We start from the raw sequence: 16,063 nt of genomic DNA on the forward strand, positions 1-16,063 counted from the left end.
AGATCCATGTCTCAATCCATCCTACAGACAACCAGTGTAATCAACCCTGCAAGTAATAGCACGCGCTGTCATGTCACGTGACGAGAACCACAAGCTTCTGCTCGATAACAAGCGCTACAACAACGCTGTATCTATAGAAACCTATGATAGAAACGAAATAGATCGTAAAGTGTTGAATGAGTGAGCGCGCAGCGCGGGACTCGAGCTGTTTGGAAGTTGACAGATCTAAACATGAAACTCTTTAACTACTTGCTGAAAGATGTCAGGCACAAAATCGAATATTATTCAAGGTTTTCGCCCTCACCGATGTCAATCAAGCAATTCCTGGATTTTGGTGAGTAATGAAACATTGGGATAAACGCATAGAGTTAAAGAACCGCCAATGATGCAACAAATTGTATTTTTGATGTAGGATTGTCTCGTGCTGAACTTGAATCAGCGATTTCTGCTGTCTGTCTCATTTTGAATAAATTGTTTTTAATTTCACCACATATTTATTCCGCGTGATTAAATCAACACGTTGACTACATATGCCGTAACTTATATTAACCTTGAATGTTAAGGTCAAGTGAAAGCTAAAGCTCAGCATTGGCACAGCACTGACATCAACTGTATAAAAATAGACTCGCCGTTTCATATCACTCAGAACATCATGAACCTGGTCCAGTTTTGCAAAGGCTAAATAATACGTGTTTTATGAGTATATTGAATACATAATCTATATATCTATAATAAATAAATGTTTTATTATTATACACAACTTGTATCTCAAGAGTCCAATGTGTGTGTGTTTTTTTATGCATGATGTCAAGCATACACTACCAGTCAAAAGTTTGGAAAGACAGAGAAATATAACCTATATTACCTAGTTTATTAAACAAAACTGGAGTATGCAGACAATTCACTTCCTAATTCCCAACTTCCATTTGTGTTAATTCACAGATTGGGTGACTTCATTATTATTCTAAAATGTGGGAAATAGTAATTATAAACTTTCTACTGGTATAGTATATATCATTTATATGTTAATATACTTGAGGTGTCACATTCCTTCTCAGTGCCCTTAATTGATTGATTGATTATTGTAATTCATGGTCATTATCTACTTTCTTATTATATTTATTAATGACTTTGCTTTCTTTTTCGAATCTTTGGCATTAAACAATGGTTGTAATACTGCTGTATCACTCATGCACACAGACTAAACGGGCGCATCATTGAATAACAAAGAATAACTTGTTCTTGCTTCTTGTTTAACCAGGCAGGGAAAATGCGTGTGAAAAAACCTCCTACATGTTTCTGCGGAAAGAACTGGCAGTGAGGTTGGCCAATACAATGAGGGAAGTCACCTTGTTGCCCCCCAATCTTCAGAGCCAGCCGTCTGTCAAACTGGTGGAGTCCTGGTGAGGAAGGCAGGGCTTAGTGAGGGCCAGGCAGGGACGGATAAACGCACGGGCCAACCGGGCACTAGTCTAGAAGGGCGGCCCGGACAAGCTTCCGGGGGTGGGAGGGTGATGATAGGATCAACTCAATGACCCGCTCAATGACAAATCGGAGTGCCGTGCTGGACCGCTAAACCCATACACAATGAGAAATCGGAGCACTGGGGGCCTTTTGACTGGCCCAGGGCACGACTGCGTCATCCGTCCCTGTGGCCAGGTGTGATAATGTGAGTAAGCTGTGAGTAAGCTGTGAGTAACAGTGACTGGGTTTGTTGTAAAGTGCTCAGAGTGAGTGTTCTGAATACATATGTAACACTAGCATCACATAAGTTATAAAGCAGAACGTAAATGCTGGATGAAGCTGAAGTCCTGGAATACTACACTGCATACTATACTATTCTATTTTCTGAAAATAGTTACAGTAGGCATTATTCCATGATTGATTATTAATAGTATGTGACATTGTTGTCAAGTGCTTGGCATCCAGTGATCATTTTAAAAACGTTTTAAAGGACAAGTTCGGTATTTTACACTTAAAGCCCTGTTTACAGATCGTATCTGATGAAATAGAACGGTTAAGATTAAAATTTGGACACATGCTGCTGTCCCGAGAATTTTAGGTTTATTTCGCTCCCCCCCCCCCCCCCCCCCACAATGGTTGTCTATATGCACTGGAAGATTCCGTCCTAAAAACACATTAAACTTTCGTTTACAAAGACGTGAAACTCATCGAGTGGTCAGGGGTGTTCACTGATATGTTCCCTCAAAAATCGCTGAAAAAGATGCATTCCAACAGGTTTTATCGTAGTTTTTGTCCAACTCCATTGACTTAATAGGACATGCTGTGAGACCGCAGCACCTCTACGGTATTTCTCCGCCGCTTCTTCTTCTGCTTCTTCTGTGTATTCAATGAAATGCCCGTGGTTTGCTTGCAATTGGCAAAGGTGCATTATCGCCACCAACTGGGCTGGAGTGTCTATTATTCAAGCTCTCAACGGAAGAATCACGGGTGTGACGCGTTTGGCAAAATAGGTCCACAAAAGCGAAATAAACCTAAAATTCTCGGGACAGGAGCATGTGTCCAAATTTTAATCTTAACCGTTCTATTTCATCAGATACGATCTGTAAACAGGGCTTTAAGTGTAAAATACCGAACTTGTCCTTTAATTCCATTTTTGTACAAAAAAGTCTGGCTGTCTGAACACATATTGAGATCTTAAAAGGATAGTTCATCCAAAAATGAAAATTCTGTCATTAATTACTCACCCTCATGTCCTTCCAAATCCGTAAGACTTTCCTTCATCTTCAGAACACAAATGTAGATCTTGTTGATGAAATCTGAGTGATTTCTGTCCCTCCATTGACAGCTATGCAACTACCACTTTGACGCTTCAAAAAGTTCATAAAGAGATCATAAAACTAATCCATATGAATTGAGTGGTTTAGTCAAAATTTTCTGAAGAGACTCGATCGCTTTATATGGCGAACAGATTTAAATTAGGCTTTTCTTCACATAAGCCCCCCTGTGGTGAAAATCAAGGTTTTAATTGCTTATACAGTGTATGTCTATGTGGTGTTTTTAATATGCTTTAAGACAAACCATGTGCAAATTCATGTCAACACCATTGCTGAGTATGTTCTCCATAAAACTGCATGAACCAAAGACAGTCTCAAGATTGCGGTTTGAAATCGCTGGTGTTTCTGACGTTACAAACTACCTTGTAACCGATTACGTCAATGTGTGATCGTCAACAAGTGGATCTCTGAGCTGCTGTGAGTGCGTGGAGGCGGGGCTAATTTACATAATCATAGAACCGCGTATACTAAACGAGGCAGGGGTGTAGAGTTACATTCAAGCTATTTTAAGGCATGAAGCAAAAAAAGATTCACGGAAAAAATTTCAATATGTAATTTTGGTGATCAAAGATGAGTTTTAAGGGATAACATTATTGACTAAAGGGGGACTTTCACATATAAACATTCATCAACTCACACATCAGATCTGGGGCCTGTACCATGATGGTAGTTGAACAAACTCAGGGTTACAGGATTAGTTTCGAGTTGACAAAACCAAACCAATCCAATCAGGCTTTGTTGGTACATGATGCTGATCATCAACTTTCTCTGTCAACTTAGGCTTTGATCCTGAGTTTAGGAGTTTAGGTGTGACATCAGTAGCGAACAGCCAATCACATGCTGAGAAAGAGTGAAACTGCGATTCAGTCCTCGCGAGAGAAGCAGCGCGATTCACTTCTCTCTTCTGCAGAATAGGCTTGTTTGAGATGAGCAAAATCTGCGCAGAACCGATCACCGGTGATCAGCGCGAGATGCATGCCGGTTAGAAATGTGTCCGAGTGCGGTCCGCCTTGCTGTCATGCTGACGTATGTCAAAAATCTCTCGCGAGCGCAAGGCGCACGTGTCGGATTCTGCAGTCGAGCGCAGTTGCTCTCCACTGACTGCGCTGATCAAAAGCACGATGGGAAACGACTTGCTGACGACAAAGCTTAATGCTCATTGGTTTAAACAACTGTGAGTCTCTTTTAAAATGTTTGATTTTAAAACTCTAATATCATGTTTTATGTGTATATGTTATGTGTGAATATTCCCAAACTATCTGACAGTCCGATCTCTTTGGGTTATGCAATTTCATTTTTATAAAAAAAATAAAAAAATAAAAACACATGTCTGTATTAAAGAAAAAAATATTGATAAACATGTATTTGGAATGGAATTAAATAACAAGTACTTTGGGTGTCTTGTTCATTTTATTTATTTTCATATAAAAGCAACAGAACTTGAATTACATCCAGTTTATTAGCAACACTGTGCACGAGCGTGAATCCCGCGATATCCATCTTTGATCTCGCAGGTGTCAGATCCACTACGAGAAGAGAGATCTGTCCGGCTTGCCTGCGCTTTTTTCACTCCTCCCCTCACTGCAGCCGCCTACTCTCGACTACATTTCAGGCGAGGCAAGGCGCATCTCAAACAAGCCTAATATTACGAGATTGAAAAATATTAAGAATTTAAACAAATTTACACAGCAAGAAGAAAATACATGTATGAAAGAGGAGAACTAAAAGAAAAAGTATTGCTATATCAGTGCAAGTAAAAGTTTATACAGTTGATAAAGGTATAGAGATAATTTAACATTTAAGCTCACATAGTCATTTTATAGCTTTATCTGTTGATTCTAAAGCGTGTTTATATTACCTTTTTATATTTATTCATTTAAACTGTGCGTAATAATACATAATAAATTAAAATCGTACATGTGTGTGATCGATTAGGGGTATAATAATTACATAAATAATATCTAAATCATACAAAATTATTATTCTAAATAAGCATTACTAAAAGCCAGACGATTTTGTCTTTAAAAATTATTTGCTATGTAGTGACCTTTAATTTGGAGTAGAAACAGGTGGAGTGACGTTATCGCATCAGACATGTGTCACTTTGCTCACAGCTGATTGGTCCAAGTTCGGTTTGGTCCAACCTCTTACCTGGAACATAACCTGCCCCGGACCAGGTTAGCTGTGGATCGTAAGTTACTATGGCAATGAACACTGCTAAAAGCCAAACCACTTTCATGGTGCCTAAAACCCAGGGTTGGCACAAACTAAACTGAAACATACCTGACTAGCCACCTAAACCGGCTTCATGGTATAGGCCTCAGGTAACTGGAAGCTCAAGCATGTTCGCTTGACGTGAGAACCTCATTCATGACGTTCATTCTCATGTTTAAATGCAGCACGTTTGAGCTTAAACAAGAACCAATGAGGTTCATTCTTGTGTTACACAGAACATTTGAGCCTCCGCAAGAGGATTGTTCTTGTGCATCAACATCTGTTTATATTCGCTGATCAATGTTTATATTTGAATAAAAGCCTTAATTTAATCTGTTCATCATATAAAGCGATCGAGTCTTCAGAAACTTTGGACTAAACCACTCAATTCATATGGATTAGTTTTACGATCTCTATGAACTTTTTGAAGCATCAAAGTGTCAGTTGTGTAACTGTCAATGGCGGGACAGAAATCTTTCAGATTTCATCAAAAAGACCTTTTGTTTGAAAAGTCTTACGGGTTTGAACGAGATGAGAGTGAGTAAGTAATAATTAATGACAGTGTTTTCATTTTTGGGTGAACTAGGCCTATCCCTTTAAAAAAAATGTGTCTCAGACTGGAAAAGAAAGAACAGTTTGAGCACATTGAATTATGGGACACAGCACACTGAATGATTTTTGTGAATAAAGTAAAGATTATTGGGAATACATTTACAAGAAAATACTAGTTCAGTCTTTCTACGTCAATTAAAAATTTATCTTTTAACTCAATGTGTCGCTTGTCATTTATCTTTGTAATTATTTGTTGTGAAAATCAAAGTAAATTCAAAGTAAATTTGCAGTGTTGTAGTGCAATCAGTCATCTAGATATTCAGTGCATGCTGTGCAGACTCATACAGTATGCATGCATGAAGAACTTTTAACATCTATGGGATCTTTCCATTGCACAAAAAGGTTCTTTATAGATGAAAAAGGTTCTTCACACTATGTTTTTTTTTGAGCTGTTAACACTCACTGAGCAGTGTTTAGGTTTATTGAGCCACATACGCCACTTAGTGGTTATGAGAGGAATGAAGCTTTAGCCATAAAGTACAGGGAAGAGCCAGTTGTTATATAATACGTTTTATTTATTTTTTGTGGTATCAGGTACAGCCAGAGCTTTGACGAGCTGTTAGAATACGAGACAAGAAGTCCAGAGGATCCCCACACCCTAAATGAGTGAGTCTCCAACCTTTGCAAACGTGCTGTCCTGTTTTTCAGCAAACACAATTTTGCCAGGGAAAGTGTAAAATAATGTTTTGCCTAAACTAAGGTATGTGTATCAAATGTGTATTTTTACTAAAAATGCACATTTAGCACTATTAATTTTACCCAAATACTGCAGTATAGTTTAACATAATAGATCAAATGAATAGATCAAACCTGTTTTTGGGTGTGTTCACACTTGGCAGGTTTGGTATGAATAATACGAACTCTGGTGCGATTGCTCTGTTAATGCGGTTCATTTGAATACGTGTGAAAGCGGAGCCGAAAACATCCGTTACACATTTTATAAGCTCTTTGTGAGTTCTCAGCTGGTAAAAATATGTACGCATATACAACAACAAGCGCATTTAGCCCAGCACACAGCATCGTTATGGATTTTCGGTAATTTCCGTAAAAATACGTCATAAAAGCCTTTTTTTTTCTTCTGTATCTTTGTAAATTGTATCATTGTCTTACTAAACTGCAAGTGTGAACACAACCTATTTCTCCTTAGTCATAAGACCAAAGTCTTCTAGTAGTAAAGAACTTATTATTGTGGGCTTCAGCTTCCTAGATATCCTGATTAAGATTCGGAACAGGCACAATGACGTGGTGCCCACCATGGCCCAGGGCGTCATCGAATATAAAGAGAAGTTTGGTTTCGACCCCTTCATCAGCAGCAATGTGCAGTACTTCCTTGACCGCTTCTACACCAATCGCATTTCTTTCCGCATGCTCATCAACCAGCACAGTGGGTGACATCACATTCATGTTGGATAAATGTAATTAAATACGACAGAAGAAATGTCCTGATACCATTTAGAACTGGGACCTCAAGCTACTGAAGTATGGCAATAAGCAGCTCTTTTATTCTGTTTCAGCTCTTCTGTTTGGCGATGCCACTTTTCTTGCACAACCAAAACACATCGGAAGCATCGACCCAGCCTGCAATGTTGCTGAAGTGGTCAGAGGTAAGGTAAAAGATACTTAAAATACACAGATACACAACATAAACCATTTTGAAGATTCTGATATCTCCTTACAGATGCATATGAGACCGCAAAGATGCTTTGTGAGCAGTACTACATGATGGCGCCTGAACTAAAGATCGGGGAATTCAACTGTGAGAATGTGATCTCTCTTATTGTCTTAATAACATATATCAAAATCATAGTTGGTTTTTTAATATATCTGTGCCTTCTGGCCTTATCTCTCTCTATCTGCTAGCCAAAACTCCAAAGAAGCCTATACAGGTGGTCTATGTGCCCTCTCATCTTTTCCACATGCTGTTTGAGCTCTTCAAGGCAAGAGAAATAGACAGTGGGGTCATTTGAAAGGAGAAGGAAAACTGGGTAACACTTCACAGTAAGGTTCAATTCGTTAACATTAGTTTATGCATTAGGTTCAAACAATGAAAAAATTGACAAACAACATTTACAGCATTTATTAATCTAGGTTAAAGCTCATTTATAAATATACTAGTATTCATTTGTGTTTAGTCATAATACATTAGAAGAAAACGAAAAGAAAAAAACTAAATTATTTATTCAAACATTTGAGGGCAGATATACAAAGTTCTGTCATGAAACTCTAGATGGCACAGGGTGTAAGGTCCTTAATTCAATCTGCTTGCAATCACATTGGCTGCATCCGAAATCACATACCATACATATAGTACTATATAGTAGGTGAAAAACAGTATGTGACAAAAGCGCTCTCTTCTCTATGCAACAACAACTCATTTGAATATCATGCTATTACACTTACAACTCCCATTAAGATTGATTTTGTAGTCATTTATCGCCCCCCAGGTCAGCTGGGTAACTTCGTAGAGGAGCTGGATGTGCTTCTGTCCTCTTTTCCTGAGGACGGCACCCCACTTGTAGTCTTTGGTGACTTCAACATTCATCTTGAAAAGCCACATGCAACAGACTTCATTTCTCTCCTAGCCTCTTTCGATCTCAAACGGCTCATCACCACAGGTACTCACAAATCAGGCAACCAACTGGACCTGGTTTACACACGCAACTGTATCACAGACAACATTTTGGTGACACCTCTCCATGTTTCAGATCATTTCCTCATAACTTTCAGTCTACAACTCTCTACCCCTGCACCACCAATCCTCCCACCAGTCACTTTCAGACGAAACCTGCGCTCACTTTCTCCCGCCAATCTTTCCTCTGCCGTGTCATCTTCTCTTCCCTCACCCTCACAATTCTCATCTCTGGATGTGAATACCGCAACGGATACCTTATTCTCCACTCTAACCTCTTCTCTAGACAAAATCTGCCCTCTCTCCTCCAGGCCTGCACGCGCTACTCCCTCTAACCCCTGGTTATCTGAGGTTCTTCATGAACATCGGACCGAACTCAGGGCAGCGGAGAGGAAATGGCGCAAATCAAAAGACACATCTGATCTAGTATGTATCAATCTCTCCTCTCTTCATTTTCTGTTGATGTTCATGCTGCTAAATCTTCCCACTTCCACAACAAGATCAAAAGCGCCTCTAACTCACGATCACTCTTCAAGACATTCAACTCTCTCCTCTGTCCACCCCCACCACCACCAAACTCCTCTTTAACTGCTGACGATTTTGCTAACTTCTTCACCGACAAAACAACAACTATCAGCAGTCAGTTCTCAGCTCCAGCTCCACACACACAGGAAACCAAACCAACCTCTCCCACAGCCAATAACCTTCTCTCCTCCTTCTCTCTGCTAACCAAGGAAGAAGTATCTAAACTTATCATGTCCAGTCATCCTACCACCTGCCCTCTAGACCCCATCCCCTCACACCTTTTACAAGCCATCTCTCCCACACTTCTACCAGCACTCACACACATCATCAACTCATCCCTCCACACTGGCACTTTCCCTACTGCATTCAAGCAGGCTCGGGTAACCCCACTGATTAAAAAACCAACACTAAACACATCATTTGTAGACAATTACAGACCTATCTCTCTCCTATCATTCATTGCAAAAACACTTGAAAGAGCTGTTTTCAACCAAGTAACATCATTCTTGTCTCTGAACAACCAGCTGGACGCCAACCAATCCGGCTTCAAGAAAGGACACTCAACTGAGACTGCATTACTGTCGGTCACAGAAGCCCTACGGATCGCAAAAGCTGCTTCCAAATCCTCAGTTCTCATTCTTCTGGATCTGTCTGCTGCCTTCGACACTGTGAATCATCAGATCCTTATGTCCAGCCTCTCATCACTGGGCATCACAGGAACCTCCCTCCACTGGTTTGAGTCCTATCTCACAGGTAGGTCCTTCAGGGTTGCATGGAGAGGCGAGGCATCCAGAGCACATCATCTGACCACAGGGGTTCCTCAGGGTTCAGTTCTTGGTCCCCTCCTCTTCTCCATCTACACCACATCACTGGGACACATCATACAGGCGCATGGTTTCTCCTACCACTGCTATGCTGATGACACACAGCTCTTCCTCTCATTTCAACCAGATGATCCCACAGTAGCTGCACGGATCTCAAGCTGTCTGGCGGACATCTCGACATGGATGAAGGAACATCACCTGCAGCTCAACCTAGCAAAGACTGAGCTTCTCGTCCTCCCTGCCAATCCGTCTCTGCAACACGACTTCACTATCCAGCTAGACTCATCATCAATAACCCCATCAAGGTCGGTCAGAAATCTTGGAGTAACAGTTGATGACCAGCTGACCTTCACAGATCACATTTCAAAGACAGCTCGATCATGCAGGTTTGCACTGCACAACATCAGGAAGATCAGGCCTTTCCTAACTGAGCATGCAACACAACTTCTCGTCCAGGCCCTGGTCATTACTAGGCTTGACTACTGCAATGCTCTTCTGGCTGGACTTCCATCATGTGCAACTAAACCTCTACAAATGATTCAGAACGCTGCAGCTCGTCTTGTCTTCAACGAGCCCAAGAGGGCCCACGTCACTCCTTTGTTCATCTCACTGCACTGGCTACCTCTCTCTGCTCGCATCAAGTTCAAGGCACTGACACTTGCTTACAGATCTGTCACAGGCTCAGCTCCGTCCTACTTTCACTCACTCCTACAAGTCTACATCCCTACCAGAAGCCTTCGATCGGTCAACGAGCGACGTCTCGTGGTCCCATCACAGAGAGCCAAAAAATCACTTTCCAGAACATTCTCATTCACAGTTCCATGCTGGTGGAATGATCTCCCCACCGGCATCCGGAATACAGAATCCATGACAACATTCAAAAAAGAGCTAAAAACTCTTCTCTTCCGTGAGCACTTAACCTCATAAAAAAAAGTTAAAAAAAACAATTGTATATATATGTATATATTCCTGTAAATTCTCGCTTATCGGGCTTATGCTACTCTGAATAATGCCTGAACTTCGTATTTTGAGCACTTCTTGCGTTGTTTTTGCCTCTTCACGATGACTTGCTTAATTTAGTCCCAATTTGTAAGTCGCTTTGGACAAAAGCGTCTGCTAAATGACTAAATGTAAATGTAAATGTATAGTGCGCTTTCTAATTAGGTGCGTTTTAACCGTATTGGCTCAGGCACAAATAGCATAGGCCATTTACTGGTATGCATGCACTGGTATGTTGGCACATATGTAGCTAACACCATCACTAGATAATTGTACAATAATTACAATAACTCATGTTATGTATTTTATTTAAAAGAAAATTATTTTAAAAAGACATTACTATATGTAGAAATGTAACTCGAAATTGTAAAAATGATTAGTATATGTAGAAATTAACATTAACCTAGATTAATAAATGCAATTTAAAGTATTTTTCATTTTATGTAATGCATAAAATAATGTTAACAAAATGAACCTTATAATGAAGTATCACGAAAAAGTTGCTTATATTTTTAAGTGGAATTAAATTAGATGTTTCTCAAATGATCACACTTTAGGTGGGCTTTTGTAAGCCATTTTATTGCTTTTAATTTTTTTTTTTTTTTTTTTTTGTAAGTCAGTATATTATGTATATGTGCAGAATTCCATGCGGGCAACGGTAGAGCTCTATGAAAACAACAGTGAGGGTCTTCCTCCAGTGAAAGCAAAGGTTACTCTGGGAAAAGAAGACCTCTCCATAAAGGTTCAACACATGCCTATTTCGCAAAAACATAAATGTTGATGGAGACTTGCTTAAATCTCAAAACACGTCCACTTTATTCATTTGATGCCAATGTGTCTGTCTTCTAAGATTAGTGATAAAGGTGGGGGTGTCCCTTTACGAAAGATTGATCGTCTCTTCAATTATATGTATTCCACTGCCCCAACACCACGTCTGGACTCCTCTCAAGCTGCTGTCCCACTGGTAAATACCCATCACACAGCTTACGTCTGTGTTTATATGTATGTGTTGTATCAAGCACCCTGTTTACATTGTCTCTGCAGGCTGGATTTGGCTATGGGTTGCCAATCTCTAGACTCTATGCACGCTACTTTCAGGGAGACTTGAACTTGTACTCGATTGAAGGGCTCGGGACAGATGCAGTAATTCATCTTAAGGTAATTGCATTGACGTTTCTATCTGTGGGACACTTGGATTACAGAGAGTAATAATATTAGCTTTGACTAGAAAGTAGTCGCCTCTCTCCACTCTCTCCAGGCTCTTTCGAGTGAATCTTTTGAGCGTCTTCCAGTCTTCAATAAGTCAGCATGGCGACATTACCAGACAGGTCCTGAGGCTGATGACTGGAGTAACCCGAGCAGTGACCCACGAGATGCATCCACATATAAAGCCAACAGATGACTTTATTAAACCTGCTGCAGTAGCTAGTAATGAGCTGCTTACTGCTGCCAAGCTATACTGAACACTGCCAGATAAGGAAATTTGATTCTAGGCCTTTTTAGTACTTGCTTACCACTTCTAACTGTCTGAAAATAATAGTCGTGATGTAAGGAATGCTGTTTCCGGGTGCAAGCCTCTACTCGTTTCACTTGAGAATACTATCTCAACAGTCATTTATAGCCTATTTATTCATATTACACATTTAAGAAACGCATTTAAAAACGTAGTCGCATGGGAGTGTATTCTCATGGCAGTCTCACGGCATCCCGGGCATAAATATTTTAACAATTTATAAAAGCTGAATCACTGTCTGGCCTTCTGGGATTTCGGTATGGAGATAAAGGTTAGGATCATGATTTTTTGGTAGTATTACAACACGCTGTGAGTGTATATTAGCAGTGTTTGTTGTTTTCTTTGGCATCTGATAGAGCACTTGGACCCGGAAGCGGTGACGTGTGACGTCAGACTTAATGAGTGAATAGTTTTACATCAGTGAGGGTGTGAAGGATGTTGGAAGAATGTTATCTGGAGAATACAGTAGATTGTTAGTTTGATGCTTTTTCTAGAAATTTGCTTTATACACTGTAAAAAAATATTTTCCTGATTTATCACAAACATTTTTCTTTTGTCAAATCAACTTAGATGATTTATGTGGTTCAGATAACTCTATATTTTGAGTTTCTCCTTTATTGTATTAAACATTTTTTTTTACTTCAATACACTTTTTGTTAAGTTAAACCAACAATATATTTTTTTACAGTGTATGATAAATTATTGTAATGCTACAAATGATATAAATAAATTATTATACATACACTACTGTTCAAAAGTTTAGGATCAGGAAGATTTTGTTTTCTGAAGAAATGATCAATTTTATTCAGCTTAGACACATTAAATTGATCAAAAGTGAAGACATTTATAATGCTACAAAAGATTTATATTTTAAATAAATGCTGTTCTTTTTAAATGTCTATTTATCAAAACAAAACTGTTTTCAACATTGATACTAATAAATGTTTCTTGAGCAGCAAATCAACATATCAATGATTTTTGAATAATCAAAAATGTGATCATGTGACACTGAAGAAGACTTGAGTAATGCTGAAAATTCAGCTTTGCCATCACAGGAATATATAAAAAAATGTAATATTTAAAATAGAAAATAGTTATTTTTAATTGTAATAACATTTAAATCTTGTAATGTAAATGTAGTCTTGGTGAGCATAAGAGACTTATTTCGAAAACTTCAAAAAAAATTACTGATCCAAAACATTTGAATGGTAGTGTAAATTATTATTAAATTAAAGTTACTATCAAATATGTTTGTACTTATGCAGTGATACTGGCAAAGTAAAGAAACAACAGAACTCGTTTCTTAGTTCCCTTTCGATACGGTTCACTCGCATTGCGTGAGAAATGTTCTCTCTTAAACTATGGGAAAATACTGAAGCCTGATTCGTTAACGTCCTTTCAGCCCACCGGAATAGGCGAGTCCGACTGCCTATATAAGTCGCACTGAAATGGCCATCTAGTCAGATTTAATCTCCTTCAGCGTGAAGACACATCGCCTCGCTGACTCTGAAGACTAAGAAGAGAAGCCTCTCTACTTGCCACCAAGAACAGCCTCCTGCAGTGGAATCTACGGCTTCTCCCCTGCGGCTTTCCTGCGAAATCACAGAAGAGCAAATGTCTTCTAAAAAGAAAGAAATGTCTTTCTTCTTCTACAGCATTTATTATTTTTTTAAATGCCCACCCCACCAGCCCAAATCACTTCTCGCTGTTATAGCGAAGCAAAAAAATTTTTTTTTACATTCTCACGAAAAGAGCATTCTTCCTCCTCTCAATGTTGTAACAGGTGCTTTTCTCCCGCCTCAGCGCGGTAATACTGTAATACTTCAACCATTTGCCACTCGACCCAGGGCATGGCAAGCCATCCCTGGAGTGCCGTGCTGGATAATAGCAGGTTATAATAGGGGGATAATAGAACGAGGTTACTCGCTCCAATTTGCTCGCAGATGCCTTCTTTCGTATCCAGATAGCCCCCCCTCCACAGACCACTCTTGAGATTCACATTCGAGGGGGTGGCTCACCAATATACAGTCCTACCATTCAGACTGTCTCTAGCTCCATGCACCTTTACGAAATGCGTGGATGCAAATTTCTCCCCGCTGAGTCAAAGGGCAGCGAACGCATTACATTCCTGGGGGCAGTACTCGACTCATCCGAAATGCAGGCCTACATTTCATCGGATCGCTCCCTGAAAATTGTCCAGCTGGCTGCCTTTAAGGAATTTCAGCGGGAGCTCAGGGGGCACCATGTCCTGGTCTGGTCAGACAATATGACAGTGGTAGCCTATATAAACCACCAGGGTGGTCTCAGGTCCCGTCTACTGAACAGACTGGCATGATGCCTACTCCTGTGGGCACAGAACAATCTCTGCTCAGTACGAGCTTTCCAATAACAACCTGGCTTATAGACCCCATATCCTGTGAGATAGAGTCCATCCTCTCTTTTCTTCAGGAGCTGTTGGACGGCGGACACACTCCGTCCACGCTCAAAGTATACACGGCCAGTCGATTGGGAAATACAACCTGATGGTCAGATTTCTCTGAGGAGCCAGAAGGCTATATCCGCCTCGTCCCAACACAGTCACGAAGCAGAGACTGTCCGATTGGATAGTGGATGTGATAGTGGTAGCCTATAAGTCAGTGTCCCATTGGAGTGAGGGCCCACTCCACCAGAGGAATGGCCTCCTCTTAGGCGTGGTCTGGTGGAATATCCATGGATGACATCTGTGCGGCGGCTGGCTGGTCATCGCCGTCCACCTTTATCAGGTTCTACAACCTGGACGTCCTGGTCCTTCAGGCATGGGTCCTCTGTCGGTCTAGAGTGGGCCCCACCCTCAGGACAGGGTTTTTCTAAAATAACCACACCATCAGACTCCGGTCATCGAACCGGAGTCTGCCCTTTCTGGACATTTGAAGTCTTTGACTCTTGTAGCCTGCCTGGGGCCCTCCTCACTGAGTGCCTCCGGGCTACGGCTTCGCAGGATGGCTTCCGTTCTGCGCCGGTAGCACGGCTTTTTGTAGCCGTTCCTCATAGTGTAATAGAGAAAATCTCTCACGTAATGCGAGTAAACATGCGCAAGTTGACACTGTCATGATTCAGTTGAGAAAATCTGAGTAGATGGCCATTTCAGTGCGACTTAAATAGGCAATCGGTCTCACCCATTCTGGCGGGCTGAAAGGCCATTTGTTTGTGGAATTCAGACGTGAACCAATCAGGTTTAAGTATTCAGAGAAAACGGAGTTTCCCATAGCGTAAGAGAATCTCTCACGCAATGCTCGTTCCCGTTATCTCAGGGAACCGAGGTTACGTCAGTAACCGGATCGTTTCGGTGTTTGGCTAATGTATTGTGAATTTCAGTTTCCTGTTTTGCTCAAATATTTTAATTTCAGTGCATTGCTTTATATTCTTATGTTAGAAGAATACACATAATGCACAAGCACTGATAGCACTTTAGTGGATTAGCTAATGGATCATGTGAGATCATGTGACTCTTAACTGGGGTAGTAACGTATCTTATAGCAGTCGATGCTATGGTTTGCATGTGTACTTGAGAGCAATGTTTTAATAATGCCTCCCAATACAGACAGTTAATATAAATATAATATATGTTAACATATAAATAATGCAGTTATTTTACACTAGTTTCAAAATATTCCTGTATTTGCACTGTAGACATAGTGTGAGTATCCATCTATCAAATTTGTCAGCAATTCTCGGCCACCATAAATTAGTATATTTATTATGTTCCTTATATGATTGTGTCATGCCATATTTTGCAATGTGCTTCTTAGCTCATGTTAAATCTAACCTAATCAGTTTATTAAAACACTCTAAAACATTAGGTCAAATGGTACACCATTCATTTCATTCAGAACAACATTCTCTGAAATTTAACTAACGTTCTGGCAAGGTTCTCTCAAAGTTATGAACAAACATTATTCCAGTAACTTAA

General features: G+C 40.1%; 1 protein-coding gene across 5 annotated transcripts; it reads left to right on the plus strand.

Moving 5' to 3' along the window:
• The first annotated feature begins 62 nt into the window (after positions 1-62).
• Positions 63-15,952, plus strand: pdk3b (pyruvate dehydrogenase kinase, isozyme 3b). Of its 5 annotated transcripts, XR_014198664.1 has the most exons (12): positions 63-334; positions 1,262-1,403; positions 6,159-6,230; positions 6,824-7,008; positions 7,139-7,228; positions 7,303-7,380; positions 7,485-7,561; positions 11,242-11,343; positions 11,452-11,565; positions 11,646-11,759; positions 11,860-12,103; positions 12,154-15,952. XR_014198664.1 is itself a non-coding variant. In XM_082140869.1 (11 exons), the coding sequence occupies exons 1-11, from the start codon at positions 232-234 to the stop codon at positions 12,001-12,003; spliced, it is 1,221 nt and encodes a 406-aa protein (XP_081996995.1). In that variant the 5' UTR covers positions 63-231; the 3' UTR covers positions 12,004-15,952. The 5 variants fall into 5 exon arrangements, 4 of the variants coding, with proteins under 4 accessions (XP_081996995.1, XP_081996996.1, XP_081996993.1 ...); XM_082140869.1 differs by having other exon boundaries at positions 11,860-15,952; XM_082140870.1 differs by lacking the exons at positions 63-334; positions 1,262-1,403 and adding an exon at positions 1,420-1,669 and having other exon boundaries at positions 11,860-15,952.
• Positions 15,953-16,063: the final 111 nt, after the last annotated feature.

Source organism: Leuciscus leuciscus (genome assembly GCF_965113295.1).
Source record: "Leuciscus leuciscus genome assembly, chromosome: 16".
NCBI classification, from domain to species: Eukaryota; Metazoa; Chordata; class Actinopteri; order Cypriniformes; family Leuciscidae; genus Leuciscus; species Leuciscus leuciscus.

Bases quoted from the DNA above. Each gene is read 5' to 3' on its own strand.
- pdk3b (XM_082140867.1), top strand. From the start codon at position 9,009: ATGTCCAGTCATCCTACCACCTGCCCTCTAGACCCCATCCCCTCACAC. The intron at 9,532-9,729 runs GTAGGTCCTTCA...CATTTCAACCAG, and splicing joins GTTTGAGTCCTATCTCACAG to ATGATCCCACAGTAGCTGCA. The intron at 10,510-11,241 runs GTGAGCACTTAA...GTATATGTGCAG, and splicing joins GCTAAAAACTCTTCTCTTCC to AATTCCATGCGGGCAACGGT.